The 24,995-nt window shown below is 41.9% G+C and overlaps 1 protein-coding gene across 3 annotated transcripts in view; it reads right to left on the bottom strand.

Annotated features, from left to right (window-relative positions):
* Cdk5rap2 (CDK5 regulatory subunit associated protein 2) overlaps positions 1–24,995 on the bottom strand; it is a 184,738-nt gene that overhangs the window by 65,437 nt on the left and 94,306 nt on the right. For 2 of the 3 annotated variants that reach the window (XM_031377671.1, XM_031377669.1), the window contains exons 15-20: positions 20,950–21,044; positions 15,880–16,010; positions 14,156–14,265; positions 12,239–12,367; positions 2,836–2,931; positions 913–1,097 (exon numbers count right to left, since the gene is read on the bottom strand). In XM_031377671.1, the coding sequence (XP_031233531.1) occupies positions 913–1,097; positions 2,836–2,931; positions 12,239–12,367; positions 14,156–14,265; positions 15,880–16,010; positions 20,950–21,044 (746 nt within the window). The remainder of the gene's footprint in view (positions 1–912; positions 1,098–2,835; positions 2,932–12,238; positions 12,368–14,155; positions 14,266–15,879; positions 16,011–20,949; positions 21,045–24,995) is intronic. The other variant, XM_031377670.1, reaches the window with a different exon arrangement.

Genomic DNA, 24,995 nt, shown 5'->3' on the forward strand with positions numbered 1-24,995 from the left:
TGAAGATGAACTGGGTAGGTCCCTGGAGTAGACACATGCTACGAAAGGGTTAGGTGTCAAGGATTAGGAGGGTTGGCCTCACTAAGCTTACTAAAAACAGAATATTCCTGCCTTCTTTTCAGCCAAAGGGTCCCACAAGGGCTTAGTGCAGCAATGATGTAAGGAAGGCTCTTGACTGGCTCTTGTCAAGTGTCAGAACAATAGCAATTTGTGTTTTCCTGTCTGTTTCTATTATTGAAATAAACTACATACAAGCTAATTTTCTTTAATGTTTTTCTTAGTTCAGCCCATAACCCTGAGTAGTCAGAGAAACTGAGTCACTGAGAAAGAACAGCCCAGCTCTTCCTGGCTCTAAAGCCCAAGCGGCTGCCATGGATGGCCTAGATGAAATATGAAAGGGGAAATGGCTCAGAAAGGACTAATTTACACAATACAAATGCACCTAATGTTTCTCCTTCTCTATGTCAGAAGAACAACCTGTAGTATTGCCCACATAGGAACAACTCTTAGCAGATACAGCAAGAAGAGAATTTAGTTCAAGCGCAACATAAAACAGCAGCAATGCAAACTGAAATGGGGTTTTTAAGCTGATGCCAAAACCAGAGGAGATGCCAAGAGGGACGATTCCTCTCCCTGCCAACAGCCAGGCAGCCCTTTCTGGGACTCCCAGGAATAATTCTGGGGAAAGCTTTCTCTTGCCTTTTTGTAATGAGCCTGCATGTAGCTCTGTTCAAGTCCCCTCACAGCCACAAGCATGAAGCCAAATTACTTAATTGCACGACTGGCAAGATTCCTCCCCAGCCATTCAGGAGCTCCCAGGTACAATGCAGAGCACCTTCTGAGTCCTTTTAGCCAAATGATTATGTTCCCTCCTCAAACAAGAGGTAAAGAGGTACCCAGGCCCATGTCTACCTGGATTCCAGCAACGGTGTGGCCTTCTTACTGAAGAAAGTGGCAAGCAGGCCCAGGAGCTCATCTTCTAGGCTATGGTCTTCAGAAGTACCAGGTGTTTGGGCCCCATCATGGTCTAAAATATTGGAATCCATGTGCCTTACATATCCATTTTTGCAGCCACTCTCAGCATAGTCCTCCATGATCTGCAAATGAAAGTCTTTGGTTAGATAGAGGAACATGGAGAATGGAAGGGATAGGTAGAGAAGAAAGGACGCAGGTTAAGTGAGAACTGGTCCACAGCCAGGGCCCAGGAGGAAAGGGGAGAGGGCAAGCCTGCAAGTCCACTCATGGTGGGGCAGGAGGCATCTGTGTCACTTTGCTGACTCTTGAGTGGGACCATTCACCTGCTATGGTTCAGAAAATAAAGTGAGATGACAGAGTTAGTGTCCCAACTCACTACAGGTGTCCTCCAAATGGATAGTCAACCACCCCACAGACCATGCCTTGGAAATTCTTCCTAAGAACCACCTGGGGTGCATGTCCTCAACCATGCTTTGTATAGTTATCTAATGTTTTATATAACATTACTTATACCACAGACATGCATTATTATACTCGACTGACATGTTCTAATTAACTGGATTTTGACGTATCTCATTAGGAAGGTGGAAAGTTCCTAATTCCTATGGAGATGTTATTTACAGATCCACCGTCCTGGGTCATTGGGTTTCCCAGAGGAGCACTACCACAAAGACTTCCAGTTAAAACTTGTTTTGGGCATGTACTAAGATAGTACAATTAGCATCCGCTCATCCCTTTCTAAAGCAGTAAATTTTCTCAACCAGTCTATAAATAACTCCTCTTGACTTCATTACTGTTAGTGATATACACATTAGCCATCACTCCATCTCTCCACACTGGAAAAATGATTAAGATTTTCTTAAATGGAAGACAAGAGTCACACAAATGAGATGTTATTTATAGGTTCTTGTTTATCACCAATTCAGTTATTAAATCCATCAAATAAGCAACCTACAAAACAGGAAAATTCTACCATCTAGTAATAAAAGCAGAAATTATTATTATTTGTTGAGCAATTACAAAATGCCTTTTGGTTTCAGAGGGGAGACAGCCTACATGGAGAGGCAGTGAAAATTCAAGCTTAGAAGGTAAGCAAGGAAGGGAGAGGCAGGAGTGACATGGACAAGGCTCAAAAACACGTTTATGGGATTCCAAAGCACCCATTCCATTGCTTTGTGTTCCACAACTCTCCATATCTGCTATGGCCCACTCATGGCTCCGTGAATGTGGATAACTGGATACCTACCGTGTCACTCCTGCAGCATCTATTTCTTACCATATCTCAAGCAAACCCATGGCACCCAAATCTCACCATATCTCAAGTTTCTGTTAGCCCAACTGTTCAGTAGCAATGTGACTAGAAGATTCTATATTGGAGTTAATGACTATAATGCTATCAAGCTGCATTACAGGAGTCAAGAAATTGCAATGAGCCACTCTGTTCCATCACGATCCCCTTGCACTGCAGTCAGATGACCTGAGAGTCCATACCCAAGGATTCCTACCTCCATCACTGACATAATCTATACCTTTGATAATTCGTCTCCTCTCACAGGTCTCTGTTTCCAATGCATAAAACAAACAAGGTGGATTAGATCTTTAAATATCTATCCAGACCAAGAGCCCATCCTTATTACTCTACAGTTGCTAAGTCGTTATCCAGCTATGTTTCATGACTGGCTCAATCACCTCCTTCATAACTTCTGATAACAAAGGGGAACAGTTTCTTTGTTGCCCCCCTGGCACAGAGTAGACATATAATGCAGGTAGAATTAACAGAAAATCGACCACACACACACCCCAGACAGCGGACAGACTTGGGCACGGGCAGAGACAGAGTAACGAAGAATCTGTTCCTACCTTACTACTTTGCTCTAGATGCTGGTCATTCCAGAAATGACTCTCATTATCCGCTTCAAATTTGAGTGTGTCCTCATCCTCCTTGCTAGTCACAAGCTATAGGAAGCATGGATTGGTGTGAGAAATGCAACAACAATAAAAAAGGGTCCAGCATGAAGACTTACGAACAAGTCAGTGGTGTCTTTTCTTAAAACTTCCAAACAGTCTCCAGGTCCATCCATTTCCCTAAAAATTTCATGACTTCATTTTTTTTAGGCTTTTCTCTTTTATTATGCCTAAGAACATAGTCTTTCCACCATGATAAAGATTCACCTGTGCAATGTTGGTAAAGCAGCCTTTCAAGTCAAGAGAAACCTTCAATAAATGGTAAGGTTGTACATCGGAGCGATTGATGACTGCTCTGTTTTATCTACAGAAGCCTCTTTAGCTGAGTAGTACTCCATTGTGTAGATGTACCACAATTTCTGTATCCATTCCTCTGCTGAGGGACATCTGGGTTGTTTCCAGTTTCTGGCTATTATAAATAAGGCTGCTATGAACATGGTGGAGAATGTGTCCTTATTACATGTTGGAGAATCTTCTGGGTATATGCCCAGGAGTGGTATAGCTGGGTCCTCTGGTAGAACTATGTCCAATTTCCGGAAGAACCACCAAACTGATTTCCAGAGGGGTTGTACCAGCTTGCAATCCCACCAGCAATGAAGTAGTGTTCCTCTTTCTCCACAACCTCTCCAGCATCTGCTGTCACCTGAGTTTTTTATCTTAGCCAATCTGACTGGGGTGAGGTGGAATCTCAGGGTTGTTTTAATTTGCATTTTCCTGATGACTAAGGATGTTGAACATTTCTTTAGTTGCTTCTCAGCCATGCGATATTCATCAGTTGAGAATTCTTTGTTTAGCTCTGTACCCCATTTTTAATAGGGTTATTTGGTTCTCTGGAGTCTAACTTCTTGAGTTCTTTGTATTCATTGCATATTAGCTCTCTATCACATATAGGATTGGTAAAGATCTTTTCCCAATCACAAAAGAACACACATGATTTGCACTCTCTGATAAGTGGTCATTAGCCCAAAAGTTCGGAATATAGGAAGAACAACCTACAAACCACAAGAAACTCAAGAAGAGGGAAGACCAAAATATGGACATTTCATTCCTTCTTAAAAGGGGGGACAAAATACCCACAGAAGGAGTTGCAGAGACTAACCTTGGAGCAGAGACTGAAGGAAGGACAAGCCAGCCTGATATAGCTATCTCCTGAGAGGCTCTGACAGTACCTGACTAATACAGATGTAGAGGCTCACAGCCATCCATTGAACTGAGTACAGGGTCCCCAATGAAGGAGTTAGAGAAAGGACCAAAGGAGCTAAAGGGTTTGCAGCCCCTTAGGATGAACAACAATATGAACTAACTAGTACCCTCAGAGCTCCCAGGGACTCAATCACCAACCAAGGACTCTACATGGTGGGACTGATTGTTCCGGCAGCCTGTGTATAGTAGAGGATTGCAAAGTCGATCATCAGTGGGAGGAGAGGACCTTGGCCCTGTGAAGGTATTGTGCCTCAGTGTAGGGGAATGCCAAGGCCAATAAGTGGGAGAGGGTGGGGTGGCAAGCAGGGGGAGAGGGGGGTCAACAGAGGTTTGTTCTTGTTTTTTTGTTTTGTTTTTGAGGGGAAACTGGGAAAGGAGAAATCATATGGCATGTAAATAAAGAAAATATCAATTAAAAAAAATTCCGAACAGTCAACAACAACAACATGAAAATACAAAGAAACAAATGTCAAAGCCATGAGAAAATAATCAGCTGATCTTAGAGCTACTGGCTGTGGATAACCCCTACCCCCCTGCAAATCAGCTGGAGGCCTTTCCCTGGTCCTGCTTGGTCTTCCTGAGAAGCTGTAAAACTGAGCATCTCTGCAGCCATTGCCATTCCGCTTTTGCTAAACCCATTTTCGGATTGCAAAAATGTAACAAGATTGTAGAAAACAGCTATTGACCGAATCAAAAATAGCTAAGAATATCAACAACAACAACAACAAAGCCTAGTAATGAAATTTATGGTGTACCCGAATTCTTCATCACTTCTCCTGTTTAGCACAGGGTATAAACCTCTTGTTAGAATGACATGCATATGAGATGGACAGTCCCAGTAACAATGTCAGTTTTCTGAGAAGAGTGTCAGGTTGCCTGGTGGTAACTTTATACTTTTGAAAATGAAATACTTACAGATACTGCATAAATCTGAAATGCCTAAAAGTTATAAAGTCCCAGTGTTGCTGCACTCTTTGTTTCTAGAATGCACAGTACAAAACTTCCAAGAAAGCAAGAGCCCAGCTTTCAAAACAACCAAACTTTAGATCATATGACACATGAATTAACCAAGGGCAAACTAAGAAGCACAAGGCAGCCATGGCCAGTAAGGGTATCAATCAAAGCTATTCCAAAAATCACATCATAGCTCATGTTGCTATTGCAGCATTTAGCTGGAAGTAGAAAAGCCACTAAGCTCAGGGTCACCTGTTGGAAAACTATGTATATGGAATACTTGTGGTTCCATCCCAAGAGCCTTTTCTGTATGAGTCAACTGCAATCTTAACTCTCTATGCTCAGCTAAAATCCTTGATATCTTCCTCAAGAGAAAGAACCTTGTTCTGTCAGAAGAAATTCAAACCAAATCAAACTGACTTAGGAATGCCACTTTATAAGAAGTTATCAAGGCCAGAACACTCTGGCCAACTACATCTGAACAACAACAAATATCAAAGGGATCTGCTGAACACAAACCACATCCTACCATGTTAAAAAGCATGGAACAGGGTGATATAAATAAACTTGTTTATAAAACGAGTGAGGTGCCCTTACTCTATTAGCTTGGTCCTTTTCAGTGTATCCTTGGCAGTGGGAGAAAGGAATAAGTATTGCTATATATCCCTAACTGGCCTGGAACCTACTACCCAGACCATTTTGACCTCAAATTTGAATGGTCTCCTTGCCTTTGCCTTGTAGTGCTGGGATTACGAATGTGTACTACTATACCCTGCAGATATACTTAAGAGATAAAGACCAACCAAGACTACTTAACATGTTTGTAGTAGCATAAAAATATTAAACTTACTCCTAGGTACTTTATAAGAATAAAAAGGTCCTCAAAGACAGGGGCATGAATGTCCTATCATCTTTTGTGAACTAATAGCATAATGAACAAATACTAATACATTCAAACAATGGGATACAAGAAACTACTAACTCAAAGAACAATATTAATGAATTTCAAAATGATTATGCTGAGCCAAGAGTTGACATACTATATGATTCCAGCTATTTGAAAGTCTAACAAAGAATTAAATAAAACACAGCAGATAAAGTAGAGTAGGTGGGGTGGGAGATAGACACAAAGGGACATGAGGGATCTTGAAAGATGTTTAGGTTTCATTTATAGACACAAATTCTTATGGAATTTATCAAATATTGGCTTATAGCCTTTTGTTAAAAAAAAAATTAAACATATACTGGTTAAGGGTGGGGGAGATGGCTCAGTGGATAAAGGCACTTGCCACCAAGCCTGACAATCTGAGTTCAGTCTCCATGTGGTGGAAAGGGAGAACTAAGTCTTTCAAACTGTCCTCTGACCTCAACATGTACGCTGTGGCACATGTACACATGCAAGAACACACACACACCAAATAAATGCAATATAAATTTGTAGTTAAAATATATATGCTAGTTAAATATATATAGGTTTAAATACTTCAGGAAAATATACTGATTCTTACAATTTCCATTGAAATATTGAAAAGACAAGACAAAACAATGCCAGAGAGGTAAGAAATGTTAACAGAGTCTAGTAGTAAGTAAGTACCACATGATCTCACTCAAGTGGACTCTAACCAAGTCAGCCTTGCCGAACTTTAGAAAGCAGTGTTCCTGGAGGCCAGTGAGGGTGAGTGGAAGGAGAGAAGGCAAGGCTGGGGAGAGGTCAATGGCGAGTACTTAAGACAGGAGCAACATAGGAGCTGCTGGACAGAAGAGGCCTAGAGAGAAAATAACATGCAAATCATGTTACTTTCTTAAATGCACGAAAATCATGTTACTTCCTTAAATAACATGACTTACATTTCTTAAAGAAATGATACAATACTTATGAGCTAAATATATTTGCCTTGGCTTAAACATTACACAGTACACATATGTATCCAAATATCACACAATACTCCATGTCTATAATTATTTTCTTTTTTATTTATTAGATATTTTCTTTATTTACATTTCAAATGTTATCCCCTTTTCTGGTTTCCCTCCCGAAAACCCCCTACCTCATGCCCCCTCCCACTGTTCACCAACCCACCCACTCCCACTTCCCTGTCCTGGCATTCCCCTACACTGGGGCATCAAGCCTTCTCAGGACCAAGGGCCTCTCCTACCACTGATGTCCAACAAGGCCATCCTCTGCTACATATGCAGCCGGAGTCATAGGTCCTTCCATGTGTACTCTTTGGTTGGTGGTTTAGTCCCTGGGAGCTCTGGGGATACTGGTTGGTTCATATTGTTGTTCCACCTGTGGGGCTGCAAGATCCTTCAGCTCCTTTGGGCCTTTCTCTAGCTCCTCTCAGTCGACTAAGAGCATCCACCTCTATATTTGTCAGGTACTAGCAGAGCCTCTCAGGAGACAGCTATATCAGGCTCCTGTCAGCAAGCACTTGTTGGCATCCACAATAGAGTATGGGTTTGGTGACTGTATATGTGATGGATCCTCATGTGGGGCAGTCTCTGGGTGGTCTTTCCTTTAGTCTCTGTTCCACACTTTTGTCTCTATCTCCTCCCATGGGTATTTTGCTCCCCCTTCTTTTTTTTTTTTACTCCCTTGTTCCCCCTTCTAAGAAAGACCGAAGTATCCATACTTTGGTCTTCTTTCTTCTTGAACTTCATTTAGTCTGTGACTTGTATCTTGAGTATTCTGAGCTTCTGGGCTAATATCTACTTATAAGTGAGTATATACCAGGTGAGTACTTTTGTGATTGGGTTATCTCACTCAGGATGATATTTTCTAGCTTTATCCATTTGCCTAACAATTTCAGGAATTGTTTTTAATAGCTGAGTAGTATTCCACTGTGTAAATGTACCACATTTTCTGTATCCACTCTCTGTTGTAGGACATCTGGGTTCCTTACAGCTTCTAGCTATTATAAATAAGGCTGCTATGAACATAGTGAAGCCTGTGTCCTTATTACATGTTGGAGCATCTTCTGGGTATATGCCCAGGAGTGGTATAGTTGGGTCCTCTATAATTATTTTCAAGATGGCAATTATGTTTGTCACTTATATTTTTCTAAACAATAGAAAATCAACTTAGAAAAGAAAAATATGCTTATTTTGTTAAAATATGGATCAATAAATAGCTTAAAGTCTTATATGATGACCTTAAATATTTTATTAACTATTTATTTTTGATGGATATCTTTATAGAGAAAAACTGGGTATACTGTCATTTTGTTATTATTGTTTGGTTTTTGTTGTAAGACAGGGTCTCCTTTGGCCCAAGCTCACTTCACACTCATTCCATAGTTGAGGTGATCCTTCTGATCCTCCTAGATCCACTTCCCCAGTGCCAGCATTCCAGGCACTCACCACCATGACTACATTTCCATATATACAGTCACAAAACTTAATGTGAGGGTCATAACAACCCCCCTGGCAACAGTAAAGGGTTTCTGAACACATGACAACCAAAAATAACTTCAAACTCTAATCGCCCATATTGCAGCAGAAAGCTTCAACACAGCTTTTGCTCTAAAAAGCAGACACATGCACCACCCTGCAGTGTGCACACCAGCACACTATGTAATACCAACCTTCTTGGCTCGGATCTGAGACTACTGAATGCTATCAATTACTTTACACATGTTACTGTTCTTATAGGCACATGCATTAATTACAGAAAATAGATTTAGTACTTTATCATCTCTCAATGTGTAAGCATCTAATTAGTTCACCTTTGTACCACACAGTTTTGAAAAACTGCTATTTGAGTTGGTGGCAAAATCTCATTAAAAAATTGTTAAATGAAGTGTGGCTTGAGATTAAGTCAGAATTGCCAATAATTTTTTATATCTTATTTCATTTTATATATTAATCTATGTGTCTGTGTATACATGAATATTTTTAATGCATGTGTGGGCAACTGTGTGCATGCAGAGTCCAGTAGTGTTATAGGTATTCAAAGACTACCCAGCTTTCTTTGTAGGTACTGGGACCCCAAATCTAGTCCTCATTATAGTGCAGCAAGGACCCTTAGCTGCTGAGTTAGCTCTCCACCCCTGTCCAGCAATTCCTGAAACGGCCCTAAACACACCTCTGCTTTTTTGTACAACATATTTATATGAAGCAACATTCATAGAATTGATATTATAAAATCAAAATGTCAATCAACTCTGAGAAATGTTGCAGATCCTATATACCCTACATGATAAATGTTCAGCCAAGATGTAAGCCTTTAAATAAAAATAAACAAGCACATCCATCTCATTAGCATTTAAATTCGCTTCTATCTTTTAAAAAATGGTAAAACTATATGTACACCAAAGACTTGCTTTAAAGCCCATTTCTTTATGATTTATTATCAGAAACTGTGCACTATGCATAGCTAGATGGCTAAGACTGTATAGTAACTCCTCAGGGGAAAAGGGGTTGCAAGGTGGAAAAATTTACAAGACATTGTTTGAGATTCACCCAAGGTCTATTTCTTAATCAATGTGACAGCCTTACTAACACCTGAGCTCAATTAAGTTAAGCTCTATCTCTATGTCTCCCCACCCTCAGCTTTCTAAGCACACTTAAGAATGACAAAAACAAAACCAAACAAAACCAAACCCAAGTAGGTGACAGCAGCTACTAACCTTCCTGAGTATTGCATCTTGCCAGCATCCTCCTTCCCACATGTCCCCAACTAGAGATGTCAGGTCCACAAGCTGCAGTCATGAGTTTCAACATTCACCACCCTATGCCCTGCTGAAATTACCCTGTATGATGGTAACCCCTGGAGCAGCAAGTAATAACTGGCAGACACATATAAGAAAAGAGGTGTACCTCAATAGGGACTCTTATAATTAAGCTCATTAAAACAGCAGGATAGCAGTTGGTCACTTGGATGGTTTCTACATAAACTATCCATTCTTGGGAAACATGCATCCTCACGTCCTAATGGGATGGTTTTGCTTAGAGGCAGTCACTTTGGAAAGAAACATGACAAACTATTAGCCTCCAAACTATTCCTACCCTTATCAATTAAGACTTGTTAGGGGAAGGTAGCTGAAAACAAACTGTATGGTTACAGCATATCAGTATACATTAGTGATTAGAAATCCAGGAATACAGTCTAAGGAAAGAAATCTTAAAGCAGGAAAAGTACAGACAATTTGCAACAACCACTTGAAGCAATCCATGTGTCCAACAAGGAGTTAGGCCATTAAACTGTAGTTCCTCAGTAAGATGGAAATGATGCAATGACAATTAGAAAAAACAACAGGAGAGAAAACTGCATTTCAATGTAAGTGGAACGATCAGATCAGAAGGGAAGGCTTGGAAATCTCAATTACGCTGTTTTCAAGCAATAGGACTGGGGTCATTTCTCCACATTCTAAGATCTCTCTCTCTCTCTCTCTCTCTCTCTCTCTCTCTCTCTCCCTCGTCCTCCCCATCCTCAACTCTCTTTTTCTGATTTACAGCCTCCCAGAGAACAGACATGATGCTCTGCCCCACCCTCACCCCCATTCTAAGTCTTGCTGCTCAGAGAAAGCAGAGGAAAACACTGCCATTTCCAGCCTTGTTTCTTGTGAAGCCGACTGATACAGAACAGCAGTCTCCCCTCTTTCCTATTGCACCTCACCCTGGATCCCTCTCCTCCCTCAGTTCCAAATTATAACCATCTTTCCATGCATGCATTCCCATCCCATTCTGGGGAAGCCAGGGGAACTGTGCTAAAGGAAAAGGCTTTTCACAGGGAACATCAAATTGAAGTGCAATCTGACAAATGACTCAAATCCGAATCGGCTGGTATTAAGATCTTAGAGTGGGCAGAGGAAAAGGCCTCTATTCTCCAAAGGACATAATGGGACATTTAACAGATTTTTTTCAAAGGGCAAATGAACAAACAAAACTCGGCATTTACAGCTCAAATGGAGCTGGTGAAGAAGGAGCTGCTTATTAAAAACTCGGCCTCAGAGGAAGTAAGCTGGGAGACTTGTTTCTCCCGTAAGTGGCTTGCCGTTGCTCTTGGTTTTCAAAATTATCTAGAGCCCTGGAGGCCAAGATCAATAATAATCCCTGTCTCAAAGAAAGTAGACGGCCAAAGCACAGCATAAATATAGTACCTCTGAGCAGCTCCCACTGGGAAAGTGGGAAGACAGCCCATAAACCTCTCCAAAGAAATGGCATGGCCATAGATGTGAGGCCTATATGTACCTGGTACTCCAGGCTGACTTAAGTCCACCCAGGAAAATGCCAATTTTGATTCTGAGGGACTTCTGTAAGGAAAGATCCTTTGCATTCATGGTAAAAGCAGCCTGGCTTCAGAAATGGGGCCAGGTTTTTTCACTGGAGAGATGGGCTAGCCAAGCCTAAAGGAATTCAACATATCCTGCTGCCAACGAAGCTTCAGGGTCCTTCCTTGTACAGCATGGTTACAAACATAGGAAAAGAGACAAATGTCAGAGGTGACAGTGGGGGTGGGGAGCAGGTGGGGTGTGTAGACATCTTCCTTTAAGTTATGGATATTCCAAGGCTAGACCCATATTATGTACACTCTCTGGAGCCATGGCCATTCTCCAAATAGCTCTACGAAGACATCATTCATCAGATGTGTTATCTGCAGCAAATACCCAGAGCCAGGCCACAGTAACATCACAGGATATCAAACATATAAGAGATGGCTTGAGTTGGAGGAAGCACATGGACAGACCCAATGACCAACAAGGCCCTCAAGACTCCACCACAGCAAAGGCAATCAAAAACCTCCCTCAGATAGATGGTCTTAAAAAATGGGGGAAGGGTTTGTGGCATGCAGGGTGTGTGTTTGTGTGTGTGTGTGTGTGTGTGTGTGTATTTGTGTGTGTCTGTCTGTCTGTGTCAGGTGTCCTCACTGAAAATGGGGGGTTTGTGGCATGCAGGGTGTGTGTGTGTGTGTGTGTGTGTGTGTGTGTGTGTGTGTGTGTGTGTGTGTATTTGTGTGTGTCTGTCTGTCTGTGTCAGGTGTCCTCTCTGAAAATGGGGGAAGGGTTTGTGGCGTGCAGGGTGTCTGTCTGTGTGTATGTGTATGTGTGCATGTATGTGTCTGTCTGTCTGTCTGTCTGTCTGTTTGTGTCAAGTGTCCTCTCTGCAATTAGTATATGGCTACAAGCAAGACTCTTCTTACCTCTTCTTGTTTTGTTAACTCAAGCCTGTCATTTCCCTGGAAACTCATGGAAGAGAGACCAAACATGGTTTTCTTCAGGTGCTGGTTATCTGTGTGCAGGTCCCTCACAAGCTGTATGAGGTCGCTGACCTGGAGAAAAGAGCAAAGACATCGAGGTCTCACTTCAAGGCAGAGGCATACTGCCTTGTGAGAAGGCTACCTGCTACCTGAGCTATCCTTAACTTCTGTGTCTAAAGACAAGGTTAGAATAAGGTCTACAGAATGAGAACCTGCCAGCATCACAGCTACAGAACACGAAAGGCATTTGGTCAATGGCAACTAACATGTTTCTGTCTTGTGACACAGCATTCTGGAGGAGATTCCCCAGAGTTGAAGTTTTTCCAACTATGTCAGATCATCCTTGATAGCAGAGACCTCCTTCTCTCTATACATAGTTAGCAATGACAGTTATAATGAGCTGTCCTTAAAGCAATACACACACACCCTATGAGGTTTAGTCAATCATTCTTGGCAAAACTCCTAAGGAGATACAGAGGCTGTTCCTAATGAGGAACCAGTGAGATGAAGAAGTTCACTGTTCTGGCTGCCGCAGCTGGCACATCTGGAAAAGTGTGTAAGACATAACAAGAATCAAAGCACCAACATGGAAAGGAGCCTCTAGCAGACTCTAGCAAAGACAGCACACAGTGCCTAAGCTCAGCCCAGTACTACAAATCCAGGCCCAGGTCTTACAAGGCCAAGTGCACAGGCAATTGAGAAGACTCATTTTGTTTCCTATGAGTTCCAAATGCCAGCATCTGATAATTTTTCAAAAGGTTCTTAACCTTTAAATTAAAAAACAAAAAACAAGGCCGGGCAGTGGTGGCGCACGCCTTTAATCCCAGCACTTGGGAGGCAGAGGCAGGCGGATTTCTGAGTTCGAGACCAGCCTGGTCTACAGAGTGAGTTCCAGGACAGCCAAAGCTACACAGAGAAACCCTGTCTCAAAAAAAAAAAAAAAAAAAAAAAAAAAAAAAAAAAAAAAAAAGCAAAAAAACCAAAAAACCCACTTCATTTATGTACATAGATGTGCAAGACTCAAAAGAGAAACAAAACCCAGATCCATGGGGTGGAAGATAACTAGTCAATAAAGTGTCTGCCACACAAGCAAGAGAATCTGAATTCAGATACCCAGCACCCAGATAAAAGCCTGGAAGCACATTGCTAAGTATAGTGCTATACAAGAGGAGGAAAGACAAGCAAATTCTTAGATCTAGCTCTCCCGCAATCTAGCTAAATGCATGAGCTCAAGGTTCAGTAAAAGACCTAGTGTAAAAAATAAGGTGGAGAGTGATAGAGGTAGACACCCAATACCAATGTTTGGCCTACATACACACATACACACAGACACACACACAAACTATTCCTAATAATGATCCTTTGAAATATTATGTCACTATAACTATGTCAGATATCTATAGACTGAAAACCTTGTATTAAGAAAAATAGATGCAATGATTAGGCTTGAAACTACATTTGTTCAAATCTATGAATTCCTGCTACATGTGCCAGGTCCTCAGATGAAAGAAATAAAAATAACATTAAGACTACATTTAAGAGGCTCACCCTCCAGACATCTAGATACAAGTAACCAAACAGTCGCCAATCAGCCGGGGAGGAAAATCAAGCAGGATAAGGCACAAGGAAGTGAATGAGTTGAGAAAAGTGACTTGCTCATTATAGGGCCTGGGCTCAGGTATCCAGCCCAGAAATGAGACTCTATCCTGGGGAGCACCTGCTAGCCCATGCAGATGAGAAGTCATGTAGCAATTCATAAAACATACAGCAGGCAGAAAAGGAAAGGGGCCTGAGACCTGTACACTTCTGAGATCAGGAACCAAAGAGATAAGAACAGAAGTGAACAGGTCAGGTCAATACCTTTTTCTTGAGTTCTTCTTGAGAAAAATGCTCCAATTGAAACTGATTGGGCTCTTCAAGGCAAATACTCAGATACGATGTTTGATCACTATAAAATGAAAATGGCTCTTCTGCACAAAATAAACAAACAAACAAACAAACAAATGCATGAGTGAGTGAATGAATGAATGGGGTAGGGGAGAGGAGAAAGACTATTAGAAACAGATCCTCCCAAGGCTCACCTCCATGCCTTTCACCCAAAGCAACTGCAAGGGGGCGGGGTGGGGGGGTGGGGGGCTGAAGCGTACAGGAATTAAAGCACAACCTTCCGAGCAAAAGTAATTTTGCATGCTCAGCAAGCTGATGTCTCAATGGGTGGTTTCCTCTGGTCTGTAGGCTATTACTGTAGCCAATCCTGAACTTTAATTTGCCTATCAACTGCTGTACCTGGAGACCACTATCAATGGCACAAGTAAATGACAATTTCAGTTCAAATAAGAGTGGTACCGGCTTAGGTATGAATACACAAAATTTAGATGAGATCCCAAGCACAGACTTGAAGGTACATGAAAGTGGCTGATATACTTTTCTGGTCCCAAAGTTTCAGAGTTCTTTAGAAAGAGAGCATACACCAAATATAAAACCTGTGCCCTAGTGGGGATACGAAGGGGTATCGGTTACCAGTATGTTAAGGTCTGCTTCCCATGGCACACATTACATTCTGATAGCGTGGGAGGAATCAGAGCCAAGAGACATTCACTGAGTGAAGTACTACCACAGTCTTGTTTGGTATACATGGCCAGTGGTGGTGTTCCTATAACAGAGCACTGGATCTCCAATTACTACATCCTGGGTGAGATGATGCAAATCAATGACTCTGTGCCCAGCTTAGCTCAGTCCTTCATTTATATAGGAAAGTTAACACCTTCTATGCCAAACTGGATGACTGTGAGGAGCATAGATGGAAAGGCAAGAGCCTAAAGCCAGCCGTGCACCTTATACCCAGAACAGGCTCCAAAAGGGTCAACAACTACTGCAACAACCAGTTTCTACTACGCATGCCAAGCACTGGGGCTGGAGAGGAAGAAAGAAACCAGACACCAACCAGAATATAAGGAGCCCAGTTCATAGCAAAGCAGAGAGCCCAGATCTACTGTGATGGGTATTGCTGTGCTATCCCATGGTGTCCTTTGTACATAATTTTAAAACTGCAATCTTAGCCGGGCAGTGGTGGCACACGCCTTTAATCCCAGCACTTGGGAGGCAGAGGCAGGCGGATTTCTGAGTTCGAGGCCAGCCTGGTCTACAGAGTGAGTTCCAGGACAGCCAGGGCTATACAGAGAAATCCTGTCTCGAAAAACCATTAAAAAAAAAAATAATAATAACTGCAATCTTGCTCAATGTCTGTGTGGTCCTGCTCAATGGAGCTAAGGCAGGAAAAGTGCACTGAATGAGGATTGATTACCAGTCCCCCAGGTTACCTGGAGCTAGAATAGCAAATAATGCACACACACATATATATATAGGTGGATGGGAGACAGCTCAGTCATAGACCAACCTTCTACAGAATGAATAGACTTTTAATGGGCCCTTCCATTAGGAAGGCTGAAGTCTGGCAGATGCAGACTCAGTCAGTAGAGAGGATCCTGCAGACATTCTACCTATGGTCTAGGGTTTCTTTTTAGTTCAGCTAAGACCCTTTGTGGGAAACAGCCAATGGGAAAGGCATAAAATGGAGCCTGTACCTTCTCGCCGCCGAATTTCACTGAGCTGCTCCTGCAGGGCCTTCTGCAGATTCCGATAGGCAAACACATCCTGCTCCAGCTGCTTCCGAAGGGCAAGAACCTCTTTCAACTCAGCCTGCAGGTTGCTGACACTTGTTAAAATACAACACGAGAAATTATAAGACAGATTGATTTATGCTTTAAGATACAAAGCTCAGCAAATCTGTTTTTTATGGCACATGTAATTTCTTTTCCTGGTTATAAAAGTAAACTTGTTTATTACAAAAAAAAGGTATCTATGAAGAAAATAAAAATTACTATGATGCCCCCACTGATCAACACATGCTATCTCTACTGAATCTTTTTTTCCACAAGTATTTCTATGAAGTCTAAATGCAAATGGGTGTGCAAGGTAGAACTGTGTGCCTCTTGCTTAAATATTTACCCATATTTGTAAAGGTTTCTGGTAACCTTTTTAATGAGCACATTATATCAGATCAGGTGAGTTCTCCATTTACTTTAACTCACTCCTTAGTACTGTGTAACACAGGCACAGCAGGTGCAAAACACCTAATTCTCTAGAACTCTCCATTGCTTGAACTAATGCCTTGAGAAGCCTTAGTGTATAAGAGGCTCTCTCACCCAGCACCCAGGCTTCAGCAGAAAGGGATCAGATCAAAAAGATTATTACTGAAGTGAGGGTCAGGAGGAAAGAAAAACTAAAGAAAAGTAAGTTCTACAGTAAGACAGAAGCAGACCAACTCATGGCCAAAAGAACTCTATTGTAGTAAGTCAACCAAACTGAAAACTGCACAGTATGAATGCAGTTCATTCATACTGCATTGAATAAATTGTTGTGTAAGAGCAGGTACTAAGTTTCACATGTTGGTCAACACAGTATAAGAAGCCCAGAACCCAGTGAGATCATAAAAGGGCTATGCCTCTTAGAGCTGCATTAATCATGAGGAACTCTTCCCAAAGAAGTTCCTTTAGTGATGGGCATGTTCTATACACTGTCTAATACAACAGCCACTAGCTAATATGCCTACTCAACATCTGAAATGGGGCTTAATGTACCAAGGAACTAAATGTTTAATGGTATTAAATTGAAAGTAAGTGTAAGTTTAAGTAATCGCATTGCTAATAGCTGTTCTACCAGACGGTGCAGATCCACAGAAAGGACTTGGACTTATATCCATGTGCAAGTGCCCCATGATCTGAAGGACACACACACACACACACACACACACAGCTCTCTGAGGAGCATGGAGAGCTAGCTGACACCTGCACCACAGATCCAGAGACTACTGTGTACTTTGACATTAGGGTTACTTCCTTAAAGATACTCAGCTATGTGGTGGATCAAAGCACAGGGGCATTTTTAAAGCGATTCAGAAAGTTTCCTTCTTATATACTAAGAAATATATCGCTCTCTTCCAGTGTCTGATATACAGTTCCCTGACAGGGTTCATCATTGCTCTGTAACTATCTGTAGAAATGTATAAATATATGGATTTTTCTAGGGCGAGGGCTCATAAGCTTTTATGTCAGATTTTCCTAGTGTGGTTGGCAGCTGTTGCTGGGCTTTTGTGTGAAACAGACTCAAGCTGCACTTCTCCTCCAGCTCCATCCATGAAAAAGTACACACCAACCAACATACACTAGAAGAAAGAAGTTTTTCTATCTATCCTTCCCTGCTTATATGCTGAGGATGGTTAGGTGTGAAACAGTCTTCATGTGATGGAAGGGCCTACGAGAAACTTGTACCTATCTCCCCTTCAAAATAATCATAAGGGTCAGTTTGTTTGGCAGATGGAAATCCTTTCATAGGCGTCACAACACAGGCTTGCACGGGCATGCTGCCAAGACATTTAACCAGTGAAGCTCCTCCCACTGGGCTGGGGCAGGCTGGCCACTGCACTAATGCTTCCCTTTCCTGACAGGGTGAGAAGTGCACAGCTGATGCTTCACATCTCTCACTTCTGTTTTCCCAACTCCAGAGTCTCTGCGAGGTGTGAGAAACCAGCAGAACAAATGTGGTTTGCTCAGAGAAAAACAAGCACTGTGTGTTCTTCTTGGAACAAGGTGGCAGAACAAAATGGCCAGGAGAAGAAATACGAGGTTCAAAGGAGGATATTCCCACTAACCAACTCTACAGCACTAGGCCAGTTCAGTAAGCTGTCTCTATTACAAAATAAGATAATTACAACTTTCCTTTGAGTTGGTTTGGGGGCTTAAATGAGATATTTTATGAGAAAGCTTGGTATACACTCAGCAAGCATCATTACTCTTACACATGTGATGAACCAAAGTTTTTTCCCCTTGGGAATTACACTAGGTATTCTCATCTAGAGAGGATTTTGCACCCACAGAAGATATTTGGGAATATCTGGAGACATTTGTGGTTGCCACAACTATACCTGGATGGAGCAGTGTGGCAACAGCCAGCAGGCAGAATTAGGGATATTATTAAAATCCCACAGTACATAGGATAGCCGCTGTATACTATATTCATCTAGCCCCAAATATTCCCATTCTGTTGAGGTTGAGCACCAACTGAAGTCACCTCTAGTTGAGAGTACATTTCAACAAGGGCCTCAGTATATAGATCTAGAAGGCCTAAGCTCTGATCATTCTTCACGGCAATATGGAACTAAAGTCACCAACTTCTGAGTACTTCCAAGCTAACGTGACCAGGCTGTGGTGGCTCTCCCTTCCTTTCTCACTTTAATCATAATAATGTCCTTAGAGGACACTACCTTTACTACATTGCCAGAGTGAGCAGTGTTAAACTACAAAAGAGGAACTTAACTGGCTCTCATCCATAATTTTGTCTTTTGTTTTCACCAAGGTCTGAGCATCCCAAACCCCATAGCTATGTATTTGCAGCTAGGGCAGGGAGACTGGGCTTTTGATGCTATTACTCATACAGCTGTTTACTGAGAGCTTCATGACTGCCAGGCAGCACTAAAATTTATATAGTATCAGCCCTCATGCCTCATATACTTTTCTTGTTCTAAGATGCTATGACTAAGACAACATATAGAAGAGTTCACTGTGGCTTACAGTTTCAGAGAATGAGAGTCTATAATCATCATGGCAGAGAGAATGGCACTGGGGCATGTCCAGAGCTTCTTTCTTGATACACAAGCACATGTTATGGAGTTCACTGTGAATGGTGTGAACTTTTGAAACCTCAAAACCCACATGTAGTAACGTACCTCCTAATTGTTCTAAAACAGTTCCAGTAACTGGAACCAAGTATTCAAATACATGAACCTATAGGGGCTGTCTCTCATTTAAACTATTTCAGGTTATATAACAATGTTATCAAGGCTGGAAGACAGGAGGTGAATAGAGAAGTAGACAGGTAAGATTTGGAGACAGGTAAGTTGGGAGGAGGGCAAGGAAGAAGGGAGGGAGGGAGGAAAGTAGGAAAGCATAGAAATTATTTGGAAAACAGGCAAGGATTAGGTAAGGAAGTAGGCAGGCCAGCCCATCTACTACGAACACAAACTGAGACTCAGGGTGAGAGACGGAACCCATAAGCTTATAGCTGCTAAGTGCTAGAATTGGGATGTGAATCCAGGACCACAGATGAATATGAAACCTTTTAAGCATCCTTGTTCATTAGCTACTGCTTTGGCCCTCTTGAGTCTCATTCATGTTTTTATTCACTAGGAAGAAGCTTATGAAACTAGGAGCCATTCAGATGCTGAGAGTGCTTGAGAGCAACTACATCCCACCCTTAAAGCCTCACTGAGCATAGCGTTTACTCGGGATCCTGTCAGAGATATTATACAATGAAAGAAAAATTTCTCTCCCCCTTGAGCTTCTAGGCAGGATTCCATGTCTTCCCCACAGTGAAATGGCCAGGCTTCCCGAGATATGTCCATACCACCTAGCTCCATTAGCATACTTCTGCCTTCTCTAAACTCACTTTAGATCTAAAGTCTGAAAATTACTTGATAACCTAAAAGATGAGTGCTGGAGGAGGGGTAATTCCTAAACAGAACAGTCCCCTAGCACCTGCCCTGCCTTGCCTGGGTAACTGGTCCCTGCAGAGAGACAATCCTGCCCTGAGAGAAGGGGTGGGGCACACAGATGCAACCGACTTGGGCACCAGATGAGCCTCCTGACTTGAGCTAGTTCTGAAGAGGGATTTTAAGACAGAGCACGGAAACACTGGCCCAACAGGGCAGGAAAAAGCAGGGCATGACAGAGGCAGGTATACATAGCCCAGGGAATACTCAAGAGCCAGTGTGGGAAGAGCGAAAGGCATAGGTAAAAGAAAAAGAAGGTCATGCTTTTAACTATGGAAATTCTGGGATATACTCAGAAAAATGCAAACTAAAATAATGAATCCTTTTCCACCTCTGTATTCCACAGACCAAATCCAGGACGCTGTGGCCAATCTTGTTACATCATAATCACCACCCACTTCTGTTTCTCTACTGTTTTGAAATGAATACTAGATACCATCTTCTTTCAGTTATAACTATCCTGAGTAAAGACTGATTATTTACAGATGCACAAACAGAGGTCAGAATAAGGTACCTACTGGGGACACAGAGGTGGAGCTAGGGGCAGGAGGCTACAGGAGCACCACTGGATTCACATGACCATCCTTACCACCCTTCAATAACACTAAGTCATTTTAGCAATCTACAGACATGAGTCATTCAAAGGCATGGAATATGGCTAGGTTCTGGGGCTCTGCCAATGCCGTGTGACCCTGGACAAGTCACCTAACCTTTCTTGATTTCAAGGGATCACGTGCAATAGGCATAACATTAGTATTTTCCTCATGCAGGAGTTATGAGGAACATCTGAGAGTAGACACATAAAACAACTTCCTAAATGCACAAAGAAGAACTGAAACTCTAAGCAAATATTCTATTTTAATGCTAATTTTGCTGTACTAAACAGGCAATTCTTGATTTAAAATAGATATATCTAACCATTAAAAGAGCTCTTCACTAGCTAACTACTTTGAAGGACTGCTATGTCAGGTGGGGCTTTTCCTGCTCAGAAAGCAGAGTACTAATCAGGAAGTATGTGTGGCTGTGGTGTTTGAAGAGAATCACTTACCTGTCTGTGTCCTGAGTCTTTGCCAGATGGGCATAGATGTTCTGCTCTGCCTTTAAATCCCCAGTCAGCCCTTCATACTCTGATTGTTGCTTTTCCTGGAAATGACAACAGGCATCTGACATTAGGGGCTGGAGCCAAGGAAGATGGCTTGCCATTATGCAAACACATGTGGCTAGCTCTGGATTTTTAAAACCACAGACTGAAGGTTCTGAGACAGACTCAGGCTCAGGCCATAGTAACATAGCACCACCTTCAGGCAGAGACAGGAATGACAGTCTCCGTACTTCCCAGAAGGCCAACATGGGTGTTGCTACTGAGCGGTAGTAGGCATTTTAAGACATGGGTTATGATGGAAAGTCCTAGGGTAACTGAGGGTACACTCTTAAGAGGAACTGTAGGACCTCACCTCTTCTTCTCACTTTTGTCTCCTAGACCTGAAGTGAGCAGTTCTTCTACCAGGTGTTCCCTTTAATTGCCTTCCTAACACAACCTAACAGCCAAAGCCTAGGCTGCAGCCTCCAAAACTAAGCTAAACCAAGCCTTTTCCCTTTATAAGTTATCTTGTGTGTTTCATTATAGTACTATGAGGCTAACTAATACTCAACACAAAGTAGAGAGCCATGCTCCCAATACCCAAAACCCGTTTGTGAAATATCCTCCAAACCACCTGATTCACCTATCCCTCAGAGCTACTGCCTCTGATTTCATGACACCCTAGCAATGCCTTACTACACTTTCTGATGCTCCCCAGAAAACCTCACAAACCTGAAACAAAGGATATACAGGAAAGTGGAAGAGTGAGTGGCATCTGAGAGATGTCCAAAACAGTGATGATAGAGGCTGGGCTGGACCACTGCTAATTAGTATAACCTTGGGAAATCAGATTGCAAACCCATGAGGGTTATGAAATGGGGGTAGTTTGGTGGTTCCCCATTCATATATGTAATCCAGCTATCAAATTCAAATTCTGGTGCAGCTACTTAGCAGTTTGGGGATTTGAAAAGTTGCTAATTAATAGCTTGGGCATTCCCACCTAAAAATCAATTGGCAGTAACTACCGCTTCTTGGAATTATGGAGCAGATTAAGATAAATTATGCTAAGGAACTAGGGACATCTGGAGAAACAGCTAACTCCAGTACTGAAAGAGGGAAAAAAATCAAAGGCATGATGTGTCCCCAGCATTCTGTTGTGCAAAAGATACATGCTTTAAGATCTGAGCAGTGATTGCCAGAGCCTCTGCAAGAGGACAAAATAGAGTTGCAGGTACCAAACAGAGTTCCAGTTATACAAGTCAGTCCCAGAGATGCAGTGCACAGCAAGACGAACAAGGTGAACAACTGAGTCCCACATACTTGACATCTGCTAAAAACAGAGATCTTTAAAAACCCATGGGGAAAGGTAACACTGCGAGGGGGTAAATGTGTTAATTATCTTGATTATGGTGATTATTTCACAATAGCTAATGTATAACGTTAAGTGCAAGTCTGTATCTATATATGTGAACTGTGGGATGTGTACTTGTGTGTCTCTGTGTTACTGCTACTAAGGACTTAAAGGAGAAAATGATGCATGCTAGTCAAGCACTCCATGTGGCACTAAATTATATCCCAGCTGCCACAACCTGATTTTGTCAATTATAATCCAACAAAGCTAATAGATAGATAGATAGATAGACAGATAGATAATATCTAAATAATGATGAAAAGTTGTCCAGAAGTTACAAAAGCCATTTTTAAAGCTCTTACTAGCCAAATATAAGACAATTTGAACATCGAAATAATTATATTACAAAGTCCAAAATTGGTACAAATGAATACATGAGAAGAGGCTTTGCTTTATAGTAAAATGGTTAATTAATACCTATGGGAAGAACGATGGGATTAAAAAGCATATCCATTTGGCAACCATCATGGTAAAAAATTCAGCCAATAGACATGAAAGGACGAAAACTGGAGGGTGAGTCTTTGAATATTAGGCAATTTATAGACACTACCCCTAAACTCTTAGTACACAGAAAAAAAGGGCAACTTCAGTCAAGTGCCTGAAGACACAGTCTTTGTGAATACATCAAAGACAGCACAGCTAGTAACTAAACACATGAACTTTGTGGCATGAAACAAGAGAGACTGCGAACACAGCATCACCATTCTGATACTTCCACAAAAGATGCACCAGCTAAATGAAATCAGCACACACACAGCAAGTAGCCCCACATGAAGAGCACGGTAACTCTTCTGCACACTTCAACTGACCAGGGCCATGGCACTAAAGAATCAAGACTGAAAATCTCAAGATGGGATCCCAAATCCGACCTTTGTGCAAAGCATTCCTGAGACAGCTGAGGAACTGTGAATAAGCCTGAGAATTAGAGTGAGGAGTCTATGCTCATTTCCTGCTGTGGTAGCTAGGTGAATATCTGCTGCCCAAATGTGAGGAAAATATCTAGTTCATGGAAAAGTGAAGGCTGCTGCTCACATTCTTGTCAACTTCACTAACATATAGAGGGTACATACACAAATATGACTAGAGAACACGGCTGCATCCTCTGTTCACTAACCTCTAACTGAAACCACCATTCTCTTCTATTGCAGTGGCCACATGAGCATTAAGGCTAGCTCTATAACACTGCCAGCTAAAATCAGTTATTTGTAAGTACCAAGGATATTTCAGAACATTTATTCTTCTTACTACTTCAAAGGTACTGTTGTCACTGTCCTCACTGTTAAATTTTGTTATTTAAATATATCAATTAAAAATGTCATTTCTCTAGAAATTTTTTTATATTTTGATAACTGAATTTCAATATATTGGTTCACTTCATAAGCCAATGCATTTATAAATTCAGTGCATTTAGACCTTTTTTTTTTTTCTAGAATATGGATCTTTTGGCTTACACTGGACTGCCAAAGAAATGCAGTGGGCAAAAGGCTAAGCACCCTAGGATCAAGGGGAAGGGTGCTGCTTCCAACCCCAGCAAAGACGCTAATCACCAAGGTAGATAGCCAACACTTCTATAAACCACACTACAGGCCACTGGCCCAAGTACTGCTAAATGCGTCTGCATACAACAGTGCCCCATGGGCATCTCTCAGCACTTGCCTGCATATAAGCACCTGAAAGAACATCAAGACAAGGAAAGCCACCAAGTCTTTGATGTAGTCAGTGTATCCTGTCTCACAGTACACCATTTCTGCCTTTCCCATTACTAGCTACGCTGACTTCATAGGCTTGTTATGCTAAATACTCTCCAAGTAGTCTCTCATTGACTCTGAATACGACTGGGTGTAGAGATGACACCTTTCCCCCAATTCTAGAAATGAAGACTCAGGGAGGGTGATCAATGTGAGGATCCTGAGGTTTGGGACGGGCTCCTCAGCACATCCATACATGTCTCAGGAGGTCAAAAGACTTAAATGAAGTAATCATGCATGGTGCCCGGTATGGAGCGGACGCTTGATGTCAGCTCTGAGTACCATTATAATGCTCTGAAGCTGTGCTAGGTACTTAATAAAAATCCTGGACAATTACAATATATGGCACACTATATCTATCTGTTCAGTTGTAACTGAGTCAGTCCACTTAATTGATAATCAGTAGTCAGCATATGGACTTGTACGTGAAGTCAAAGTTAACCAAGGGTTAAAAAATAGAGCAAAAAAATGGAATTCTAGTGTAGACAATCTCAGTAGTCCAGGCTCTGAGTCACAGGGAAGGTACCGCCATGTCAAGGCCCAGCTCTCCTCTCCTCTTTTTCCTGACAGCCCACCATACTCCTTAGCTTCTGTCTTCATTCTTTCTTTCTGTCTTCCATCTCTGGGATCTCAGACATCCCTCTTCAAGTTTCAAAGACCCTCAGAGACCTCAGAGATGGAGAGACATTGCTTACCACTCTACAGTGACACTCCAGTGTAATTCATAGGCTCTTTTCCAGCACAATCTCAAAGTGAGTCTTCTCTAGCCAAGAAAGATGCCCTCCTCTGGTCCTGAAGCACCCATTCACTTTCACCCAGAGCTTTTGTGCCAACCACCTGTTCAGTCTGAGCAA

The sequence above is a fragment of the Mastomys coucha genome, unplaced genomic scaffold, assembly GCF_008632895.1.
Source record: "Mastomys coucha isolate ucsf_1 unplaced genomic scaffold, UCSF_Mcou_1 pScaffold18, whole genome shotgun sequence".
Lineage (NCBI taxonomy): Eukaryota > Metazoa > Chordata > Mammalia > Rodentia > Muridae > Mastomys > Mastomys coucha.